Genomic DNA, 21,472 nt, shown 5'->3' with positions numbered 1-21,472 from the left:
CACCGGCTCAGACATGTGGTGTACCTCCCTTGGCCTGCACATGTGCCCCCAACAGAGCACTCGCACAAAGGAGGCTCCCTCCTCCCCTCCTTCCCTCCCAGGCTTCCTCTCTGTCGTCTTCTAGCCAATATCTTTAATTACTCAGATAAGACGGCTCTCTCAACAGACCCACTAATCTAGCATGACATCCCATTCTGCAGGTTTACACCTTATCAGACTCACATCACTCCACAATCCCACAATGAGTGTCTTCAGAAATATTTGCTCCTTCGAACAATACAGATGGTTGGAACAGCAAACAGGATATAAGACATGTCAATATATAACATTCCGTTGAATAAAAAAAGATGACGTCTAAAAACAGAATTTTTTTTTTTGACCAGGATTATCAGTTAATGTTATACATTTTTGGGTGATTTCCCCTGCCCAACCCAATTGGCCTCAATCTCCTACACAAATACAAGCTATATTTAATTAAACTATAGACCACTGAATAAACACTTAGAACTGGAAGCACTGGTACATCTAGGTTTAGCAGACACCAGTTGCAATGTGCAGCATTTTCCTAACTGACAATAAAATATATTTTCAAGCACTAAATAATAAACTCTTTAATTGGCTAGTAGCCCAGATATTTGAATTTCTAAGCTTTAGCTTTTTAACAACACTGCCCTCGGTAGTGTATTATTAAGAAATGATTTGGAATAAATTCTCTCTCCCCATCATAGTTTATTCTAACTGTTCTTTGATCCAAAAAATCTTTAGCCCTTGCTCTTTCTTTATGCTGCTTTTTATTCACTGTTTAGTGACAGGAAAAAGTGTCATGCCGAGCAGGAATCTCCTCCATTGTCTTGTATGTAGCACATGAAGGAGGGAGGGGGCGAGAGTGAGAAAGAGAGAGAGAGACAGACAGACAGACAACAGACAGAGGGACAGAGGGATGGAGGGCGGGCACTACTTTATGAGGTGGGGCTAAAGGAAGAGATCTCCCCACTCCCTTTCGACCTTTTCATGTGCAACGACTCCACATTCATATTAAACACCACGTGACCTATGCAAATGAACTGCTTTTACTATTAGTACAGTATACAACCAAGAAGAAGAAGAAGAAGAAGAAGAAAAAAAAAAAAGACACTGCTGTTTGTTTTTTCTTTTGTTTTATTTTTTGGGATTTTATATCCAAATGGCATGTCCCCCCCACACCTATCTCCACTGGCCTCAATCTCCTACACAAATACAGGCTTTTAAATAAAACCATAGACCACTGAATGAACTATCAGTACTCAATGGTCTACTAAACGTCTTGATTTAGCAGACATCGGTTGCAATATGCAACATTTTCTTAGTGGACCGTTTAAAAAAAAAAAAAAGAAATCACTGCCTTCAAGCAGTAATAGCTCATTATAAAAACACACTAATGGCTAAAATAAAAAAAAAAATAATACAGTGGTAAAGTTAAAAAAAAGAAAAAGTAACAGATATACAGTAACAGGTGAAATTCTTGGTTAGGTATTGCACACAGGGGCTTCACTAAAATACAATGAACTGAAATACAAAAACAGTGCCTATATCCGTTACAGTGAACAATTCATCTACCTAAATAACGAGACTTCAACATAAAATATATATATATATAAAACAAAAAACAAAATAATGGAATAAAATGCAATGTGGATTAAAAAAACCTATCCTGGAGCTCATGACCAGTCAAAAAGAACATCAATTAAAATGGAAGTCCTGCAAAAAAACGATAGCATACATTGAGGTAGTTCAAGATTAAGGACCATCACAGGACGATTTGGATCCAAAGCCCAGTAAAGTGGTTCCAAAGCTTATAATTTAGCAGGACATCACGCAGACACTTTGGTCTTGCTGCTAGTTGATTTTGTTGTGCGGTCGACATCCCTGTAAAACCCAACAAAAACCTGAGATAAATGGACTCAGAGCTAGTCTAATCTTCCGTGTTCTGTAAAAATGGGTCTGATTCGTGAATATTCAGCTTTGCTTGGAATTTCACAACAAAGTAAACCATTTGGAATGAGAAAAAAAAAAATCAAATAAAAAGGAAGGAATTGCAGAAAACAAACATCATCCCTGTTGTCTTTACCCATCACAGTGTCTTTGAGCTCACCCACGTGTGCGCAAGTAAGCAGATCTCCCCAAACCGATAGATCAGTAGTATAGCTGATTATGTAATGGTAAAATATTCTCTAATCTACCAAATACAATAAATGTGTCCACAGTTTCCTAAGATGTGACTGGAGAATGACTGACTGACTGACTGACTGACTGCCTGCCAGTCATTCTTCACAGCAGTAGTGTGAGGTCATTTGCATGTCTAAATGGATGAGGTAAAAGACAATGAAGTCATCTTTCTATGGCAGTGAGCTTAACATGGATGAATCAAGGACTCTCCCCCCCTCCCCTCTACACGGATAAGCAGCCTGTAAAGCTCAGCTTCCTCCAGCGTGAGCCACAGAGGCAACAGGACAGATGCCTCATTCCCCCGGGATTTCCTCTCCATCTGTCGGCAGGAAGACCAGAGGAATGGGGCTCTAAACCAAAAGCTGCAAGTAACCTTGCTCACAGACATGCTCACCTTTAAAGCAGATCAAACAAACACATTTAGAAAGTAACCACATCATACAAACATCAGCTGGTATTTTTCAATGGCATTTTTTTTTCTTTCAAGTAATCTGTGCATCCCTGATATGTGTTTTATTTAGTCACTGTAAACGATACCAAAAGGGAGACAGGTTTCTTGGTCACAAAGCCAGAGTTTTCTGACTTTTAAGGCAGCAGCATCAAGGACGACACAGTAATTCCAGTGTGAAATTTCAAGGACGCCTTACTTATACATATATTAAAAAAAAAAAATAAGAAAGAAAAGAAAGGTGGGAAAAGAAAAAAAAAGTTTTGGAACCTGATCTCCACCTTTTCCCTTCTTAAGGCTTTGAATGGAAATAAAATGCCCCTGTGGGACGTTTCCAAGTGTTTGATAATCACATCCTGTAGAGCTGGCATTCAATTTTCCTCCCATCACGGTCTCAGATTGAATTAGCCCACATACCCACATGGGCATAGTGTAGTCTTTTGAGATTTTTTCTCAAAATGGGCAGAGCAACAGGCACCTTAGGCGTTTAAAAAGAAAAAAAAAAACAAAAAAATAAAACACAGAAGGTCCACACTTTAGGTTCTTTCAGCTTAATACTATGACCTTTGATGGATCTGTTCGACTGTGGGCCTTCTGTTTAGAAAGTCTCTGCCTCTGGCTGAGAGTAGATGGCGCTGGGGAGGAGGAGAGAAGGGTGGAGGACAGCGGGCGCCCCGAGTGTAGTCTGCCCTCCCTCTCCTGGCGTCACCTGTCGAAACATCCGGCGGTGAAGCTGTGGTGTGAGCCCAGGTAGCTGTTAGCGTAAGCGAGGCTCACGCATGGCCGCGGTTCTGCCGCCATGCCCACCTGCATGGAGATGGGTCCCTGCAAGGGCAAGCCGCACAGCCCCGGTGCCAGACTAGGGAAAGAAGGAAATGAGGCGGTCGGCATAGAGGAAGAGAGCAGGCTAGCCTGGTGCGGCTGGAGGTATTCCCGCGTGCTCACTGCACCCATGGCCTGGCACTCAGCCAGCATGTGCAGCTGCGCCAGAGCAGAGGAGTGCTGCGAGAGTGGCGGGTAGCTGCCAGTCTGGAGTAGGAGCTGCTGTGAGGTGGATGCAGGGTGTCTTTGCAGAGCCGAGGGAGCAGGGCCAGGCGAGGCGTGAGCTTGAGGAGGTGCGCTCTGACTGGACGAGGGTGAAGACTTGGACTTGTTCGCTTCTTTCACGTCATTATCATGCGCTCTATAGAAAAAACACCAACAATTAGGAAACAGTTACGCTGTTCTTATTATAAAATAAGACTCATGATGTCACAATTTCTACTTTTTTTTTTTTACTTCTGCCTTATTATTTTGTTTCTGTAAAGCCGTCTGGGTCAAAGAAATGCGCTGAGTGCAATATGATTATTAATAATCAACTGCAAAACAAACAGCTGCATCTATAGTCAACTGTTCAGACTACACTTCTTAAGAGCATTACACACACTCTACACACACAATGCTCTACACACACTCTTGGGATCAGGAGGTTTTCTAAAGATAAGCTGATGAAGACTGGTCATTTTTAAAGAAACTGGAAAAAAGCACTCGTCAATAGTTTGCTGTGCTGATGTTGCGATTTGATATTTGGCATGTTCTTACAGCAGCATGAGCTGGATGCACTGGGTCAGGTGGTCCCAGGAGTATCCCGTGAGCAGGTGGAGCACAGTGGTCCAGCTCGGGGAAATCTGTAAGCAAATACGAGAGGCTGCGATGCAAGCGGCTGCCACCTGCGAGGGTCTGAAGCCCAAGAAGGCGTGATCTGGGACAAAAAAAAACCAAAGTATTCATCTGGATGAAACGAGGGTCACTGACCTTGTGCCATCGATCTATCATATCTATTAAAATATTTCTTCCCATTTAGGAAAATAAAATGTATAGAATTATTACTTCAATACAAGTAATGCTCACAATCTTTAACTTAATTCACCTTGCAGGGAAATCTCCAGGAAGTAGTGTGTGTATTTGTCCATAAAGGCTTTGGTCTTGGACAGAGAGGTCAATGGCCAGCCGTTGTGCAGGTCGCCCTCCTGCACAGCGGCATGGAGGTAGTAGTCGATGAAGTGAGCCGGCGTGGGCATGCACAGGTTCCATCCGAAAGTCTCCAGCAGCAGCAATTCCATTTTGATGAGGTCACGCTTATTCAGGGCCAGGTTGAGGCTGCACATGAAGCCCAGCGTGTTCAACTGCTCCAGCTTAGGTACACGGTCCTCTTTCTCCTCAAATTTACCTACACAGAGAGAAGTGGGAAGGGGAGGAGACATTAAAACTGTTAAACTAACTGTACTCAGAACGTCATTAGCAAAGAACACATTGAAACCCAGATTTCATGGACACAAAAATCTGATATTTTCATATTTCAGCCACTTTTACATCCAGATCAGGTCACCGGTGAGTCAGAACGAAAGACGGCTACAACAATGACTATATTAAACTTAAGGATGTGGAAATTGGTGATAAGTTGAAATCAATGTCCACAAGCAGAAAATTTCAGGGGACGGATGTGTACAAATTAAGGGCAGTTAATGTGAACTCTCATGGGGGGAAAAAACACAACAAAAAACAAAAGCTAAGCAAAGAAGTCTGTAATGTGAACACAGGCGTACATGCAGCTCTGTAACCCTCCTGTGTGTGTATACTCTGTAATGATTTATAATCCCATCATTGGGTGTTACCCTGAAGAGATCGGGTTCTATTTTGAGTCTGGTTCCTCCCAAGGTTCTTCGTGTCAGCTCAAGGAGATTTCCCCATGCCACGGTCACCTCTGGCTTGCAAATGAGGCGATTAAATCTGCCTCCCGATTTTACGAAAATGTCCATCATTAAAATTTTGAAAACAGATTTATTTTACGCCTCATCACATTACCAGTAGGATCTCGGGAAAACCAAGACAGGGTTAATTACACAGGGGATAAAAACACCATAATTACAGAGAAGGCGAACACATTTGTGATTACTGGATGGGAAAAAGCAGACCTGATACTCATTTCTCTGAACCTCCATTCACACATTTCCCTGCTGGCATTTCAGGCATCACAATCTCGGAGATGTCAGTCTGCCAGCCTGAACAAGTAATTATCATGGAGACTAGAGCCCAGATCTCTCATTCCTTCCACATACCACGGTGTGTTTATAAAATGCAGGATGCCTGTGCAGATTCGGCTTTCATGTCCGGCCGCTACGACCAGATAAGATAGCGCCTGAAAGCCATATCCATATGCAAATTTTTTGATGGTGAAATGAGTACGATACATAGCAGATGGAGCATTCTGGAAATTCCTTTGATGACAGAATCGGTGGTGGTGGTGGTCGCTATACTGGTGTAAATGACACGCTGGTGGGAACTTAAACACCATTTGTACTGTGGTCGAGCAAATCTACAGAGCAAACTAACTAGAAGCAGTAAGCATACAGTGTTCCCTCCATGATGTTTGGAGAACAGGAAAAGGCATCTACTGTACGTTATAATGTATTAATAAAAACATTGCATGTTTAAAATCAGACGTGATGAGGCGTCTTTTACCAGGCAGACGGACGACAAAGGAAACAACTCTAAAAAGTTGGACAATTAGTCTCTCAGCCCTCAGAGCGGATTACAAGTAAAGCCTTTAAGGATACAAACTTTGAAGTGGGTCATATCTCCTTCTAACATTTTCTTACTCGAGTTCATGAAGGAAAAATCTGTGAAACTCGACACACAATGTCTTGCTGTGATAAATCAAATTTCTTTGTCTTCATCGGTGTGTCCTAAGGGTATGCAAATATTTGTACTCGCCTGCTAGGCAGGAATTACATGTCTGGCGGCCTCTAAAATCCAACTGACGTACAGAATAAAGATTAAGGGCTGGTTAAAATGGGGTGTGGGTACGGTTTGGAAACTTTTATACTAAGCCTCTTAATAGGATATTAAGAACCTTTGCTAATTTAGTGCTGGCGCCGGACTGGATTGTGGTCCTGCACACGAGTAATAGTGTGTTATAAAGTTCTTTGTGCGTTCTGTTCTATGGGCTGTTTTTCGGTGCCGTTCACACAGCTGTTAAAATTCTTCATGGGCCACCTAAAGTTTGTAAAAGACTCCAGCGAAGACAAAAACACTCTTTAGCCGTCATTTTCAGATCATGTTTCTACAAAAACGTGCATGTGTATGTTAGCCCAGATTTTGTAAAACAGCCAAGCTGTAATATTTTACATGCATCACCCACCCCCTGCAGTGAGAACTACTTTTCGATGGAATTCCTGCGCCTCACTTTCTACCCCTCCCTTCGTGCCCTCTCTCCCTTTGTGCTAGGTGTTAATATCTTTACTGCAAACTCATAGTCTCCTGTATTACTTCCCCTGCATTTGGATGCCACAATAATAAAGGCAGCATGACCCCTGACCTCCCCAGCTCATGCTTGTGCACTCACAGAGGGCCCCTGTCTTCAGATCAGTAGCGGGTATAAAGGGGACCTGAGCCGAGGAGCAGGGGGTCAATAAAATTCCCCACAAGCGGTGCTCACATCTGCATTCTTTGATGAAAACAGATTCCAACAGCATGGCGTAAGCACCTCTAATCTAACTAATTGCTTAGATGTTTATTAAAAAAGCAAAAAAAAAAGGTTCATAAGATGACAGGGACAAAATAGGTAATCCATTAAAATGCACAAAAACCCCTCAGTGTTGCTCTGTCAAAACGGATATTTCATTTTGGGAAAAAACTTTAGATTTAAAACGTTAGATTTCAGTTTCTTAATTCACTTAAGGCCATCCTACAGTTCCACATTTACGCCAGTGACCTCTGTACATTTAAAGCCGTTTTTACATTCAGACATCTTTTTTAACAATGTCACACCAGCATCTGCGGCCTGCATACAAGGCTTTGTTTTCTCAATTATCTGTGGCGTATTAATTCCCTTCATTAGCATCAAACCTCAGGGGAACGTCCGTCACACTAATCTGAATATCAGGAGCCCTGCTGTGTGTTTCAGTTCAAACATGACCCTCTAGGCTACTCGGCCCTCCCCCCTTCCTCTCAGGCCAGAGGAGGGAAGGAGGGAGGAGAGGACACAGCAAGGCAGCCCTGGATGTGCTACACTCCACTGCTTTCTCAGAAAAAAAAAAAGCAGAGAACATTTTTAACAAAAAGGGTGGTCACGTTATCAAGTTGTCATGCTGATGTTTTCCTTCAAGTCAGGAAATACTAAGAATACATAAATGTTGGGGGGGGGGGGGGGTTGCTTACTCACTGATTGGATTCTGGATCAAGAAAATGACACTCCTTTTTCCAGACATTGCGCTGACACAAGCTTTAAACATGTTAGCATCACAAACCTCATGTGTTGCTGAGAGGAAATTCAGTCTGCTTTCGGCTATGAGCTGCTCTCCTCCCCCTCACACACAGCTGATAACACCAGGCACAAGAGTGCATCTATCCGTCCCCCAAACCAAGCACTAGTATCAAAACAGCAGCTCTAAGAGCAGTCCATTAGTTCTGTAATTATCTAGTACTTGCTTAGACTCAGCATCAAGGCTAATTACAATTTTTCCCTCTACATCGTCTTGGAACGAGTGTTTAGAATAAAGAGCCAACTAAAAGCAAAGGACTTCCTTAGAAAGAGACCAGCTCAGGTGAACCAAGACACAAACATTTGATTCCAAGAAGCTTTGTGTTTCTTGGCCTGAATGAACAGTGACCCTTGAATGTTGCACTAATTGTGATTGATTCATGGTTTCGAAATTGTGTCCTTCCAAAAAATTTACTATTTCCTCCATTAAATATTCGGCCTGGTTTGAAACACAGAATAAAGAACAAACCCGAATTTAAAAGCGCACGCTGACATGGAAGGTGTACATAATGGATTCTGGGAGGCATAATGTTCAATTCAATGTGAGCAATTCCCCTCCATTTGTCAAAACAAATAATGTCCTTGGCCTGAATGGAAACCAAGCCTTTTCTCCCCCTGGGTTGGGCCTGGAGCAGGCCTCTATACCCCGACTCGCCGAAAGCAAGGCAACAATAGCGGCTGCAGCAGCAGACCGAATCAATGAGTTGGAAAAAAGGAGGGATACTTTAAACCCAGAGCATCAGCAAGGTCATTACTCATTCAGACCTGGGCAATTAATTAATGTCTGCACAGTGCCAATTGCCAGCCAGCACAAACACCCCCCTTTTCCTGAAATGAAGCACCTTCATAAATAACAGGAGGATGAAACAAAGATCCTGTGCTAACAAAGTCATCTTTAAAGCAAAACATGGTGTGTTTAAAGGGGAAAAAATACTTCACAATGCTTATTCTTAACAAAGCCACTGTTGATAAATGATAAAATACTAAGTAAAGATTTGAAGGCAGACTGCTATGAGAGAATAATCAACGACACGTGACGCAGGTCAACACACAAAAGAGTTACTGTTTCTCCACAAAGAATTTATATTATTTGTATCTGCTTGTAGTTGTACTTAATGTTGTGGAACATCTGCAGACCAGAGTTACCACCCAAACCACCATCAACAAACCACCCAAATGTTGCCCTCTATCCCAAAGACGAACCCATTTATTTATGTGAAATAACCATATCCTCGTAATAAAAACTTCACTGTATCAGTAACCGGAGCGTCAAGCGCCTAGTGCAACGTAGGTAATATAAAACGACACCGATATAAACTGCAGCTGGAACCTCTACAGATTTTGTAAAAACTCTAAACATTTGGTTTGGGTTGTAAGGGTGGGAAGTATAAAGGCAAAGAAAATCTCAAAGCTTAAATAAACAAATATAATAGAATATATGTGAAAAAATAATAATTGCACTCATAATATTAAACTGTTCTGCCAAGATGTAGAAATGTGATTCCAAATGAACATTTTTCAGACAGGACAAGGGGATGATTTCATAAAGTTGTTTGCATGTAGAGAGACATGGTTGCAACTGATAATGCACCTCAATGCATTGCTTTAAACACTGATACACAGCTGCTTTTGGCCTGAGAATTTCCTGAGTAGTAAATCTCATTAGGAGATCAGACTCTGTGGTCACACCGCAAAGTGTGTGTGTGTGACATTCTCAAATAATCCCAACACCTTAAACTCAGTTACTGTCACCGTGCTCTTTAAATAAATAAATAAATAAATAAATAAATGCCTCTTTAGTGACTAACAGAGATTTGTGGGGTCCGGCGAAGGCCACAGTCTCTAAAGTGCACAGCTGTCATGAAAAACAATGCAGCAGTCTGTGAGTCAGCAGCAAATGCTGACGTCTGCAGAATACAAAGACAAAAAATGGACAGTACAGGACGTCATTATTCACTGATTTCGTTTGTGAGCAGCGAAATAAAATTGTGATGATTTATTCGATCCTACAAATGTGGCAAACAAATTCTCCATCATTTCAGTCATGAACCGTGTTACATCCATGAAGAAAACACTGAACAGAAGCTAACTTACTGGCTAAGAGAAGGCAGGAAAGGGCGATGACGTAAAGTTGTCTCACTGCTACGTCATAATGATCCATGAAGAGGTCGAGCAGGTAGACGGCCAGGTGGCGTGCCGTGGGGCACAACTGGTAGCGATTACTGAGGACGGCGAGCAGGTCAGCAAAGTAGCGCCTCATGCCAATCTGAGGCGAGTGAGCGTGGTATGTAGGTAACTTCAGCTCCTGGAGTTAGACAGGGAAATAAAAGTAAGAAATGAAGTAGAAAAGGTAAGTAAGAAATTAGTACTGGGTAATGGTATAAAAAATATTTTGTGTCCAGAAAAAATACCACAAAACAATAAATCATTTGGGAGAGAAAATTAATACAAATACCTCAGAGATCCTACAAAGTTTTATTGCCCATGTTAGTCACAGTCTATCAATAAGATAATAAATAACAATTAAGTGGGATTCTGGCAGATAGATTCATTTTCTCGAACAGGATTGATGACAAGACAAATACCAGGTTTATATTCATGTGCTGTTCTAACAGGTCAGCATTTCTAAAGTAAAATCTAATAAAGGGATTTTTATGGAGGCTGCTCACCCAACCCAAGCCAATAATCTAGCCTAATTTTTATTAATTAACTACTGAGATTTGATGAAAAGGAACTGATATATAAAAAGCTTTCAATAAGGAGATGTTTCTTTTAGATATTCAAAGGCGGTTCCAGCATCAGTACTTTGTAACGTTCACAGCCTTCAAGACACAGGACTTTGTTTTGTGCGAACGTGTGAAGAAGCGTGTTTTTGTCCCACTCTGATATGTTGTGTGGTTACAACAATCACTATTTTGTTGTGAGACCTCAGCAGATTCACATACTCGCCCACTAGAAGCACAATCATAAGCGTAATAAACACTGAGTCCTCTGATGTTCTCCAGCACATCAGGCTACTTTATGATAGCTGTTTGAACGAGCACTGGTTCCTCTGCTCTGTTGGCCCAGCCACCATGTCTCCCAGCCATCTGTCCCTCAGGGCATAAGGGGCTGAGCCTCGATCCTCTCAAGCAGCCCTTTTTGTGTGTCGGCTGTCTGCAATTTAGGCGACTCTACAGCTGCCGTTCTCTCTGAATTCAAAAAGAGGTAGGTCAAATCCACATCCCGACACCGCTACAGGCTGCTTATACGTTTTTAGCCTGAAAACCCTGTTACTGAGGAGAACTCACCAGAATTCAGAGATAAAATATAAAGGCAAAAAGTAGAGGAAGTACACCCAGCCAAACCGGTTCAATAAATCGCTGTTCTTTGTCATGTTTGTTTCCACTCAGCTGCTTCCAGAGCAGGTGAGATCAGGAATGGGCTTTTCACACATTTAAATGGCACATAAAACAAGCAAAAGCTTAACTGCTCAAGTCTTGTTAAGTTGACAGCATATGCATTGTAACACCAATTATAATGAACATACCAGACTTATTACAGAGTTTGCTGGAAACATTTACATTCGTCAGTAAATAAAACCGTCAGTCTAATCTGGCAAAGTTAAATTAAACACCATTTAAACAGGGCTGCTTCTCATTACAGCCATGTGCAGACAAGCCGGTAAATTCAACAATTTAAGAAACGGGGGAAGGCAATAAAGACAGTGTCGGCAGGGGGGAAACGGTCAAGCAGTCAGGCATGGCAAAACACAGCGCAAACCTCTGCTGATCTGTGCAGTGATAAAGTCAATAATTCTGCAGTTCATTCCTGAATAATACACACAAGAGCACAGATTATTCTGATTCAGCACACTGCCAGTTGAGCAACAATGAATCATGTGTATGTTTCCACCCGGCTCTTACGAATAGCCGCATAGACGGCTTCAATTTGCCGCATTAAACTCTGTACAGGGGTTTTAGTGACAGAGAAGACAACTCAAACAGAAACCTTTTGTAAAAAAAACAACGGAGCCCGGAGACATGAGCCGGCAAATCACTTCTGAACTTTAGATCTGTGACAGAAAGCTTTGCCACAAAAGAGCGACATTCATTTTTATGGTATTTTTCACATCGAGTGTGTGTTAATCCTCGGCATTGTGTCTTTTTCCTTTAGTCCTATGAAGTTGCAGTAGAAGTTAATAATGGAGCCAGTTTAAAAGACCAGCAGAGACTTGAAATCAGTCAAATCGTTAAATGCAAACCCTGTTTCAAGATAAACACCGCTTTACTTACGTCCCCCTAAACTAGCCATTACAAAATGCGAAATTAGGCCACATTTTGAAAATTATATGATCATAATATAAACACATGCATTACCCATCTGTCTTTAAAGTCCTGAAATAGTTATATATATATATGTATATACACATACACACAAAATATATATGAAATGTATATATATGATTTACAATTCCTTAGCTGACTCTGAAGCTAGTTGATTAAATAAAAAAAAAAAGAAAGAAAAAAAGTTCCTCATCCTTGCTTAGACAATCCTTCTGGAGAAGTTACAGGATAGACATTTTGTTAGCACTGGATACAATTAGTAGCAACAATTAAACTTGTTAATAGTCAAACTCAAGTACAAACAAACACAAACAGACCGCTTCCACTTTGCATTCCCAACCGGATGTTGGATTGATATACAACCCCCTCATAAACAGGCCAGACAATAAGACAACGACACACATGTCTACTTCATGGACAACAGGCCAGACTAAGAAAACACACACTCTAGCCTTCACACTGCTCTTGGCATGCAGCAAACTTAAACACAAGCCCAGCTGACAAGCTCAGGCCTACAGAAAAAAAACAAAAAACACAGTTCTCATATATATCAGACGTCCTAATTCATCAACATCCCTGTTAAATTACGCATGAAGGTCTTTATTGACCATATAAATGCGTCTGTGTTTATTAGAGAACAACTTTCCTCGTACACACAGATGTTTTCTACAGGACATGGTTTGCTGTAGATCTCTGTACCGGTATAAATTTGAAAAACATGTTATATATAAAAATAAATAAAGTTTCTGAGAAGTTAGATTTGTCCCATTCCTAAAGCTGACAATGAGAGCAGTGGCTGGTATTTAGTGATCCATAAAGCAGGACTGCTGTCCACTCAGTGACCCTTTTCTACAGGACATGCAAGATTTCACACCTTTGCTTCAAAGACAGATGGAAATCAGATCAAGCCAAGCTAACAATCATCCAGCTTTTACGACAAACAAAATTAGAACACAACAATAAAGACGGAATAAATGGACACACAGACAGTTTTATTTTAACCTGTAGCCTAAGAGAACAATGCCATATTTAGAAAACATTACCATTTCCAGACACTCTTATACAGAGAGACTTACATTTTTTTAATACAACTGAGGGTTAAGGGCCTTGCTCAGGGGCCCAGCAGTGGCAGCTTGGTGGACATGGGATTCGAACCCATGACCTTCCGACTGCTTGTCCAACACCTTAAGCACTAGTCTACCACCTTTGGTCTTCTAACCACGTACAAGTAAAACGTAATAAAGTAATAAAACAATAAACATAAGTAATAAACCAAAACCGCCACTGAAAGCTTACCTTAATTCTCAGAGCCTGATGGATATCTGAGGCGAGTTGGCTTTTCCACCACTGTCCCTCTGCTTCCATCTTTCCATCCAGAGAAGCAGTCAGCCTTCCAGAAAAACACCAGCATTCAGGGTGAAAACATGACAGAAGTTTAAACAGCTTCGATACACGTGTAAAAAAAGTGTTTTCTAAACTTTTCTCTGCGTTAATAAGTTTCACAAAAACGCGACCATTGTTTCCAAACCCAAAGCTGTGGTCTAAGGTACTCTAAAAGTAACATGGCAGTGGGTTCAAGTATTAAAAGGACACACACACACACACACACACACACACACACACACACACACACACACACACACACACACACACACACACACACACACACACAACTTGACAAAAAGAAAAGTAAAGCGTACACACACACTAAAAGCACACAACACACAGTGTTTACCTCGCAGCCAGTCGTTTCCTAAGAACAGTGAACGCCGCTCGGAGTCCCTTTGTTTCAGAGCCGCAGCATTTTCGGGAGCCGCACCACACAAACACCACGCGCACAAAAAATAACAGCCGGTTTCACGCGCTCATGCGCACTCCGTTGAGAGCCAGATTCCTTTCCCTGGCCTTCTCACGTGTGTTGTGAATAAGTTGGACTTGCTAGAAAGATGGGTATGAGGCTGTTTGTGTTTTTTTTCACTATATTTCTCTTGCCGTGTGTCCTATGCGGTGTTCCCCCAGCGGCCGGAGTGGAGCGGACAGCCTAATGATACTGTAGAGGGAGTGAGAGAGGGGGCTTAACGGAAGAGGAGGATGAGGAGGACGAAGGAGGGCGGGGGGTGTTGAGGAACGCGAGAACGCGCACAACTAGCGAGCAAACAGTCGCGCGCACGGGCCTTGAACTGATAAACATCCCTGATCCCATATGTATGTCATGTATGTCTCACTGTGTCTCACAGTGTCATTTACGTATGTCCCATTGTGGCTGCTGATACATGAATATCAAAATCTTATATATATATATATATATGTGTGTGTGTGTGTGTGTGTGTGTGTGTGTGTGTGTGTGTGTGTGTGTGTGTGTGTAAAATGACTCATGTCTGTGTGTGAGTGTGTCTGATTTATATATAATGACTCATATCTCATTTAGATGAATGGAGTTGAGCAATCGTTAGTGGTTTCAAATTAAGAGCCCCCGACTTTTTAAGATGCTTTATCCATGTTTGAACACTAGATGGCCGCTTGACTATAAACAATGCCATGAACACAAATTCATTCATACGTTTATGTAGGAATATACACTTTGCATTGGTTTTTGTAAGTATGAAAACTAAAAACAATTTTATTAACATTTTTGCACAATCAATACGGAAATAGTTTTTATTATTATTATTATTATTATTATTATTATTAATTTTTTTTTTAATTTATATTTAAGTATTTCTTAGGATAATTTTTTTTTGCTAAATGTTTTTTCCCCCATTTGTGTTCTAAAATACACCATTATTGAGTCTGACAGGTGGCTGCCAAAATTACAATTATACAATAGTTCTTCGATTAAATGAAAAGCGTAATACTAAAATGTAAAGTGTTTATAAAGGATTAATCCATTCCTTTTATACACGTGTACAAATTTACATACTCAAAATACCACCACAATAAAGTTAAATATTCAACAAAAGCCTCACATACCAAGAAAATTAAACACTGACTAAAAGAATATTTTTCTGTTATTAAAATAAATCGTATACATCTGCCTGTGCAATACCACTAACCTTTATGTCATGTAATATAGCTTGAGTCACGTTAGCACCATGGTGTTACTACTGCCACTTATCTGCTTAAAGGATATGAAATACATCTGAAAAATCCAGAGCTGCTGGAGTGCACTAATACCACAGGCTCATATTCAGAGAGACCAACTGGTTTACATGCTTCAGCTCACATAGCATGCATGGTCTCATTTCCTTCAGTGGAGCACCCAGATAACTGACACAACAAAACAAACAAACAAACAAACAAACAAAAAAACAGACTAAAAAACTTCCAGCAGAACTGGTAACACTGGAAACTCTTGGCAGAGGTCTGACTCATTTGTAGGTGTTCATTCTAAAATGTTCTTAAACAAATTCAGTGTAAAATTTGCTAGTACAAATGGCCCCATTTTAACCACTTGGCTATTTAGAAACTTGTATGTTCTTCCAAAGCATTCTCCAAAAGTCCCTAGCTCTATCTCTCTGATGATAATGTTATGAGGCTGAGGGGGTTATATATAACTGGCCCTTGTGACTGGACTGGCCATGCAAACTGGATTCCAGAGGCAAGCTCACCACACAGCCAGACCAGCACCTGCTGTAAAAGCTAACTGCCACACTGCTACCTCAACTCCTATGGGGCCTGGATCCTGTAAACGGGGCCAACTCTCAGCAGCTAAAAATTAAGGTCTGATTCATTTGCTTTACAGAATGTATTTAAACACAGGTTTTAAGAAAGTGGCCTAGTTTCTTATTTTAGCCAGATATGTAAATATACGCTATACTATAAGAGGCATGTAATTTTTTCTTCTTTTTTTTTTTTCCTCAACAGTGCTTTGGAAATTACAGGAGATTCTACACAAGATAGTTTAATGTTTTGGAACAGGTGGATGTTTTGATCTCATGGGAGTTTTAAATTGTCTTGGGGCAAAATAGCTTCTTGTACGTTACCAGCAGCTGTCATCCTGGAATACTCATTATTTCACATTATCCAGCGAAACCCTGGAAGAGCACAGGATACTTTAAAGGAAGTCAGTTTGAAAACAAACATAAATTAAAGCAGGAGCAAGCACAAGTTCTCAGAATTTTCAACCAAATTGATCACTGATTAACAAGTCTTTCTTTTACAGTATGTGTGCTGTTGAGTTATAATGTGCACTCTTTTTCCTTTCTGGAGGACAAAAATCATTAGAAGTGGCTTGGAGTATCAATACAGATCTTCTCTTACAACTCATCTTCCTTGGGCGACATCATACAAGCTTCTGAGCCAAAAACGTCAGTGTCAAGTCTGATTTCATGTACTGTTGCATTGGAATAAAGAAATTAATTTCAGATTTTCCAAGACCTTTTCCATGCAACTATGTCAGAAGACAAATTTCTAAATAACGTTTTAAAATATGTGTCTCACTCATCCATTTCTTTGGAAGAAAATGCCACTGAGCTTCAAACAACAAGAGTAGATGAGGAGGAAATTAACCCAGCACTGGCTGCCGATTCCTTGGACGACTCATCAAGTTCATATTGCTCTGCCCTTTGTTCACTCAGTGAGTATAGTGAGGCACTGGGAGACGAAACACAGACAACTTGTACTGACCCACCATGTGAGAATGCTCTATCTGAGACCTCACAATCTGTTGCTGTTTCAGGACAAATGTTTGGAAACTGTTCACAAACATCTGAGAACACTGATCTATGGAAAGACCCCCAAACAATGCAGAAGAACAATAAAGGACATTCACAGTATGATTTAAGTGAAAAAACAATATACAGCCAAAATAAAGATTCTGTCAAGATTCCTGTTTTGATAGAATCCAAAAATAATTCTTCAAGCCCTAAAATAACTATTTTAAATGTGAACCTTAAAAATCAAAATTCTGTAATTGTTGACCAAGGCAGTATTCCCACCGATAAACCTAATCCCACACCATCGGACTATTTAAAAAGTAAGATTAATGCTGCTCAAACTGATACCAAAGACCTGGAACACAAAATTACCTCAAATAATATTTTATCCAGAAGTTTAAATAAGTACCGTCAGGAAAACAACCAAAAGCACAATGATATCGAATCAGAAGAACAACCAACACTTCAAACACTTTACACTGCAAGCTTCAGAAATGCTCAGTTTAAACTGAGCAATGAGTTCAACCTGGATAGTAGTGAATCTATCATAAGTAAATTTAAATGGGAGGGGGAGGAGCATGGTATAGGGTTTGGAAAAGAGCAAGCAGAGCTGTCACTCAGTACTGGAAATAGAAAACTGCCTGCAAGCTGCACCTCAACACTCATAGCCAACAAGCAGAAGTCAGGAATCCTTCCACGTTGTTATTCCAAACGTCTCCTCACAACCAGGATCCAACACCAACACCAATCCCAGGGCTCTCTTGTTTCTCGGACATTGAAAAAGCAGGACAGACAGGGCATCGGGCTGTCCACATCACTTCCACCAACGCCGTGCAGCAGCCGCAGGCAACATTGCAGTTCTGCAGACAATACCAAAGGAAAATTTTGCATTGCTACAAAGGTAGTTGGGACAACTATGGAAGTAGAAGGCCTTGCTGCATTGGAATATACAAGAACATCATGTCCTGACAACAACAATAACATGTCGGCATGCTCAGAGGCTAGCAGTTGTGAATGCATTGATGTGTCCTTGGAAAACCATGAAGAAGTGGACAGAAATGCAAAAACAGTACCAAAGAGGCAGATTCATCTGAAAAGACGGGATAACACAGAGTCTCATGCTAATAAGAAGGAGATTATTCCATCTACACCTAACCAGCCACGAGACATACTCCAGCGTCAGCACAGTACCCCTGCTGTCTTTCATCAGGGCTCACATAGATCTGAAACCAAGTCTGGGCAAAGTGAACAAAAGCAGCTTCAACAAAAGCTTCAGAAATCATTATCATTGGATGAAACATCCAGCAAAACCAAAATGGCTTCCTGCATCATTAAAAATGTCCTTTCAAAGAGGATGCAACATGAACAGAATCTTCACAGTGAGGATGTTCTTGATCAAGCCTTCTATCCTATCAAAACAGATGGCAGAGCCAATAATATTGATTACCTGACCTCTTGTGCTAAGGAAGAGTGCAGTGATATTAATGATGGGAACTTAGCTACAGTTACTCTTTTAAGTTGCTATACTTCATCTCAGAGTCCAACGCTGAAGACTGACTCCCAAACAATGAGCTTCATCAAGGAACATATCAGTGTCAGCTCCAAAGTACTTCCTAAACTGATAACCAAACACAGTTTCAACCCTCTGCTTGGAGGTGTAGGCAGGACACAATTTCAAGGAAGTGGTACTGAAATAGCTGCCTATTCTGAAACTGAACAAGAGAAGCTAAGTCCCAGTAAGGAGTCAAACCAGGGCAGTAAAGAGAAGCTATCCTGTGACTCAGCAAAAGGTAAAGCATGGAACTTGAGTGCAGTGACAAGTGGAGCTGTTGGCAAACAAGCCACAGTGAAAACTACACCTGAGGAATGTGTCAATGTGCAGGCAGCCCAGAAACAACATTATGTCAAGGATCAGCCCATTGAGAAGCAAGAGAAACCAGGTGAGAATAAAGAAAGCACCCAAAGGCCCTCAGTGTCTGCCTGGCTAGCTTGTAGTCTGGATTCAAACACGGTGGATAATGCCCTGTCCCAGTCTGCTAGGTGTAATCTTGAAAAAGATCAGGAGAGTGGCAAGGGAGAACTCAGACATCCTGGGCAGTCAGTAAATATGGGCATTCAGAGCCAAGAAAAATTCAAAGTAATATCCCCTGTGCATGTGGTGAGGGATATGCGGAGCGTAGTAAAAAACACATACAGTCTGTCATTCAGAGGGCCCAGTGAGGAAGTACAAGGGCTGGATTTCCATAGTTTCACAACAGCAGGACCACATCCAGTTATCAGCAAAAGGGAGAGAAAATTGAAGGGACACAAACAAGGTGAAAAACTACATGTGCCAAATCCAACACTACCTCTTGCACTGGAAACAGTCATGGATTTGGCTTCTCTTGATACCTCTTCCAGAGAATGTGCAACAAAGGCTCTTTCTGTTCTGGAATCAAATGACAAATTTAAACATACTGGATTTACAAAGGTCAGCCCAATTAGTGCAGACCAGACAAACAGTTGTGGATTGCCAAAATCCCCTGAGGTTCAGGACAGCAAAACAGCTATAAGCCAAACAAATGCACAACGTGGCAACACATACATAAAACAAAATACTTGCACAAGCAAGCAAATACAGGCTCATAACTGGACCTTTACTAACGCATCTACAAATGAGCAGTCTGCAGACATCAAGAACCCTGAATGTGAGAAACCTAAAATCTTTGCTGTGCATCCAAAGCAGACACTGACAACTGCATTACTCTCTTGTCCGCCTACAGAAAGTTCTGACCAGCAGGGTAGCTGTAAGCTCTCCAACCAGGAAAGACCTTCAGAAAAAGATGCCCAACAGATTCCAGGCCTAGCTGCCAAATCAAAAAGCTCAGCTGGATCTCCCTCTGCCTGCATGTTAACAGTTGCTCCAGCACCAGTTTTCCCATCATATTTCTACAATCCTAATGTACTAAGCTACCAGACAATCTCCCCCAAAATGGGGACAGTTGGTTATGTTCAAGGCCCTGTCTTGCTGCAAATGGCACCTCACAACCAGCTGGCTACAGCAAGTGGTCCTATCCCCTTGAAAAAATCATTATCAGTGGAAAACAGACTGCTATCTCAGCTATACACAGCAGATGGCTACCCAGTACCGCAAGAGACATCTAAGCAGATGGAGAGTGGAGATATCAGCCACAAAATGCCTTCTTCAGATACCCAACCGTGCACAGCTTTTGTCACAACCTTTGATGATGAGGGCAAACATGGAGGATCTAGTATCTTGTATCCGGAAATGGGTGGAAGTCAGCATGTGTCAAATCCTCGACACACATTGCTAGATCCTGAAACCGGCCAATGCTTCTATGTAGACAAGGCACAACTGCCACAACGCAAGATGCTCTTTGACCCAGAGACCTGTCAGTATGTTGAGGTCGTAGTCCCACAGCAAACTTTATCCAGTACTGTTATGACAACCCCCTGTGTTGTACCTTTCTCCTCCCTTCACATCCCAACCATGTACACTCCACATTGCCTGTCTTATGTCCAGACACACCATTGGGAGCTGCCACCACCACAACCTTGAGAGTTGACACAGAGGCCTGTACAGGCTGTGTGAACTGGTTGACAGACCTAGTTTGACACCTAGTTCTGGACAAAGAAAATATGAAATTTGTATAACGTTTAATAATGTTTAATAACACTGCATCATTTTAACGGTTTGCGTAGCTGAACACAAACTGATATATCTACCTCTGGAATTAGTAGCTGTCATTTCATTCATTTTAAAGGATGCACAAACACACACAATTACATGACAGACATGAAGGTAAATGTAACAATCTCAGTAATACAAAAATAATTTTCTTTTTCTTTATATTTGTATATGAGGACCAAGAACATGTCCTCATTTACTGTAATTTTACACATTTTTTGCATTTGTGACAATATCTGGTAATCACAGTGTAAAAATTGGAGTTCAGCAATGAATATAATGGGTGACGCGTCAATCCGGAATATTTTTCCAGGAACTTGATTGGCATATTTCTTTGAAATATTAAGCATGGATAAGTAGGAGAAATAATGATTAACTAGTGCACATTATTTAATTTACGCACTGACAGAAGCACTTTGTACCACAACCATGAGCAATGTGCACAGCGTATTTTGAACTAGAAATCATTTAGTTTCAATTTTCAGTATCATATATCATATATAGAAAGGTTTCCTTGAAAGTAAAATATATGTTAGGTCAGTTTTCTATGGATCCTCATAGATGGGTTTATTCCCTTTGAGAAGCCAATTGTCTTACTAATGGTCAGTCTCAAAAAAGGAAAAAAAATCACCAGACTGCTCTAATGAATACTGTCAATTAATTAATTAAAGCAATCACAATGGAATAGACTTACAAGTGTGTAAATCATGGTGTATGGTTCCAGTGCTGCAGTAAATGCTGAATTTATCAAGACACATCATGTATAAAGAAAAGGAATAAATGAAATAAAATGCTTAATACTGTATTTTTTAATAAGCTATATGACTTTGTATTTGACACGTCAACCAT

At 41.0% G+C, this 21,472-nt stretch overlaps 2 protein-coding genes across 2 annotated transcripts; one reads left to right on the top strand and one right to left on the bottom strand.

Annotated features, from left to right (window-relative positions):
- Positions 1-1,146: 1,146 nt before the first annotated feature.
- ccnjl (cyclin J-like) lies at positions 1,147-14,597 on the bottom strand. Its single transcript, XM_027148403.2, has 6 exons — positions 14,016-14,597; positions 13,577-13,670; positions 10,050-10,260; positions 4,563-4,862; positions 4,235-4,394; positions 1,147-3,836 (listed from the first exon to the last, which is right to left on the bottom strand). The coding sequence occupies exons 2-6, from the start codon at positions 13,643-13,645 to the stop codon at positions 3,359-3,361; spliced, it is 1,218 nt and encodes a 405-aa protein (XP_027004204.1). The 5' UTR covers positions 13,646-13,670; positions 14,016-14,597; the 3' UTR covers positions 1,147-3,358.
- Positions 14,598-15,453: 856 nt separating this feature from the next.
- On the top strand, positions 15,454-21,422 carry prob1 (proline-rich basic protein 1). The gene is made up of 2 exons (XM_047805699.1): positions 15,454-16,000; positions 16,145-21,422. The coding sequence occupies exon 2, from the start codon at positions 16,673-16,675 to the stop codon at positions 20,492-20,494; it is 3,822 nt and encodes a 1,273-aa protein (XP_047661655.1). The 5' UTR covers positions 15,454-16,000; positions 16,145-16,672; the 3' UTR covers positions 20,495-21,422.
- Positions 21,423-21,472: the final 50 nt, after the last annotated feature.

The sequence above is a fragment of the Tachysurus fulvidraco genome, chromosome 21, assembly GCF_022655615.1.
Source record: "Tachysurus fulvidraco isolate hzauxx_2018 chromosome 21, HZAU_PFXX_2.0, whole genome shotgun sequence".
In the NCBI taxonomy this organism is placed as follows: Eukaryota; Metazoa; Chordata; class Actinopteri; order Siluriformes; family Bagridae; genus Tachysurus; species Tachysurus fulvidraco.
The sequence above is the reverse complement of the archived record's forward strand: the minus strand, read 5'-3'. Positions and strand labels throughout refer to the sequence as shown.

Excerpts from the sequence above, each read along its gene's own strand:
- ccnjl (XM_027148403.2), bottom strand. The coding sequence starts at position 13,645 with ATGGAAGCAGAGGGACAGTGGTGGAAAAGCCAACTCGCCTCAGATATC. Across the intron at positions 4,395-4,562 it reads CCTGGAGATTTCCCTGCAAG|ATCACGCCTTCTTGGGCTTC; the intron begins GTGAATTAAGTT and ends TTTTTGTCCCAG. Across the intron at positions 3,837-4,234 it reads TGCATCCAGCTCATGCTGCT|AGCGCATGATAATGACGTGA; the intron begins GTAAGAACATGC and ends TTTTTTCTATAG.
- prob1 (XM_047805699.1), top strand. The coding sequence starts at position 16,673 with ATGTCAGAAGACAAATTTCTAAATAACGTTTTAAAATATGTGTCTCAC.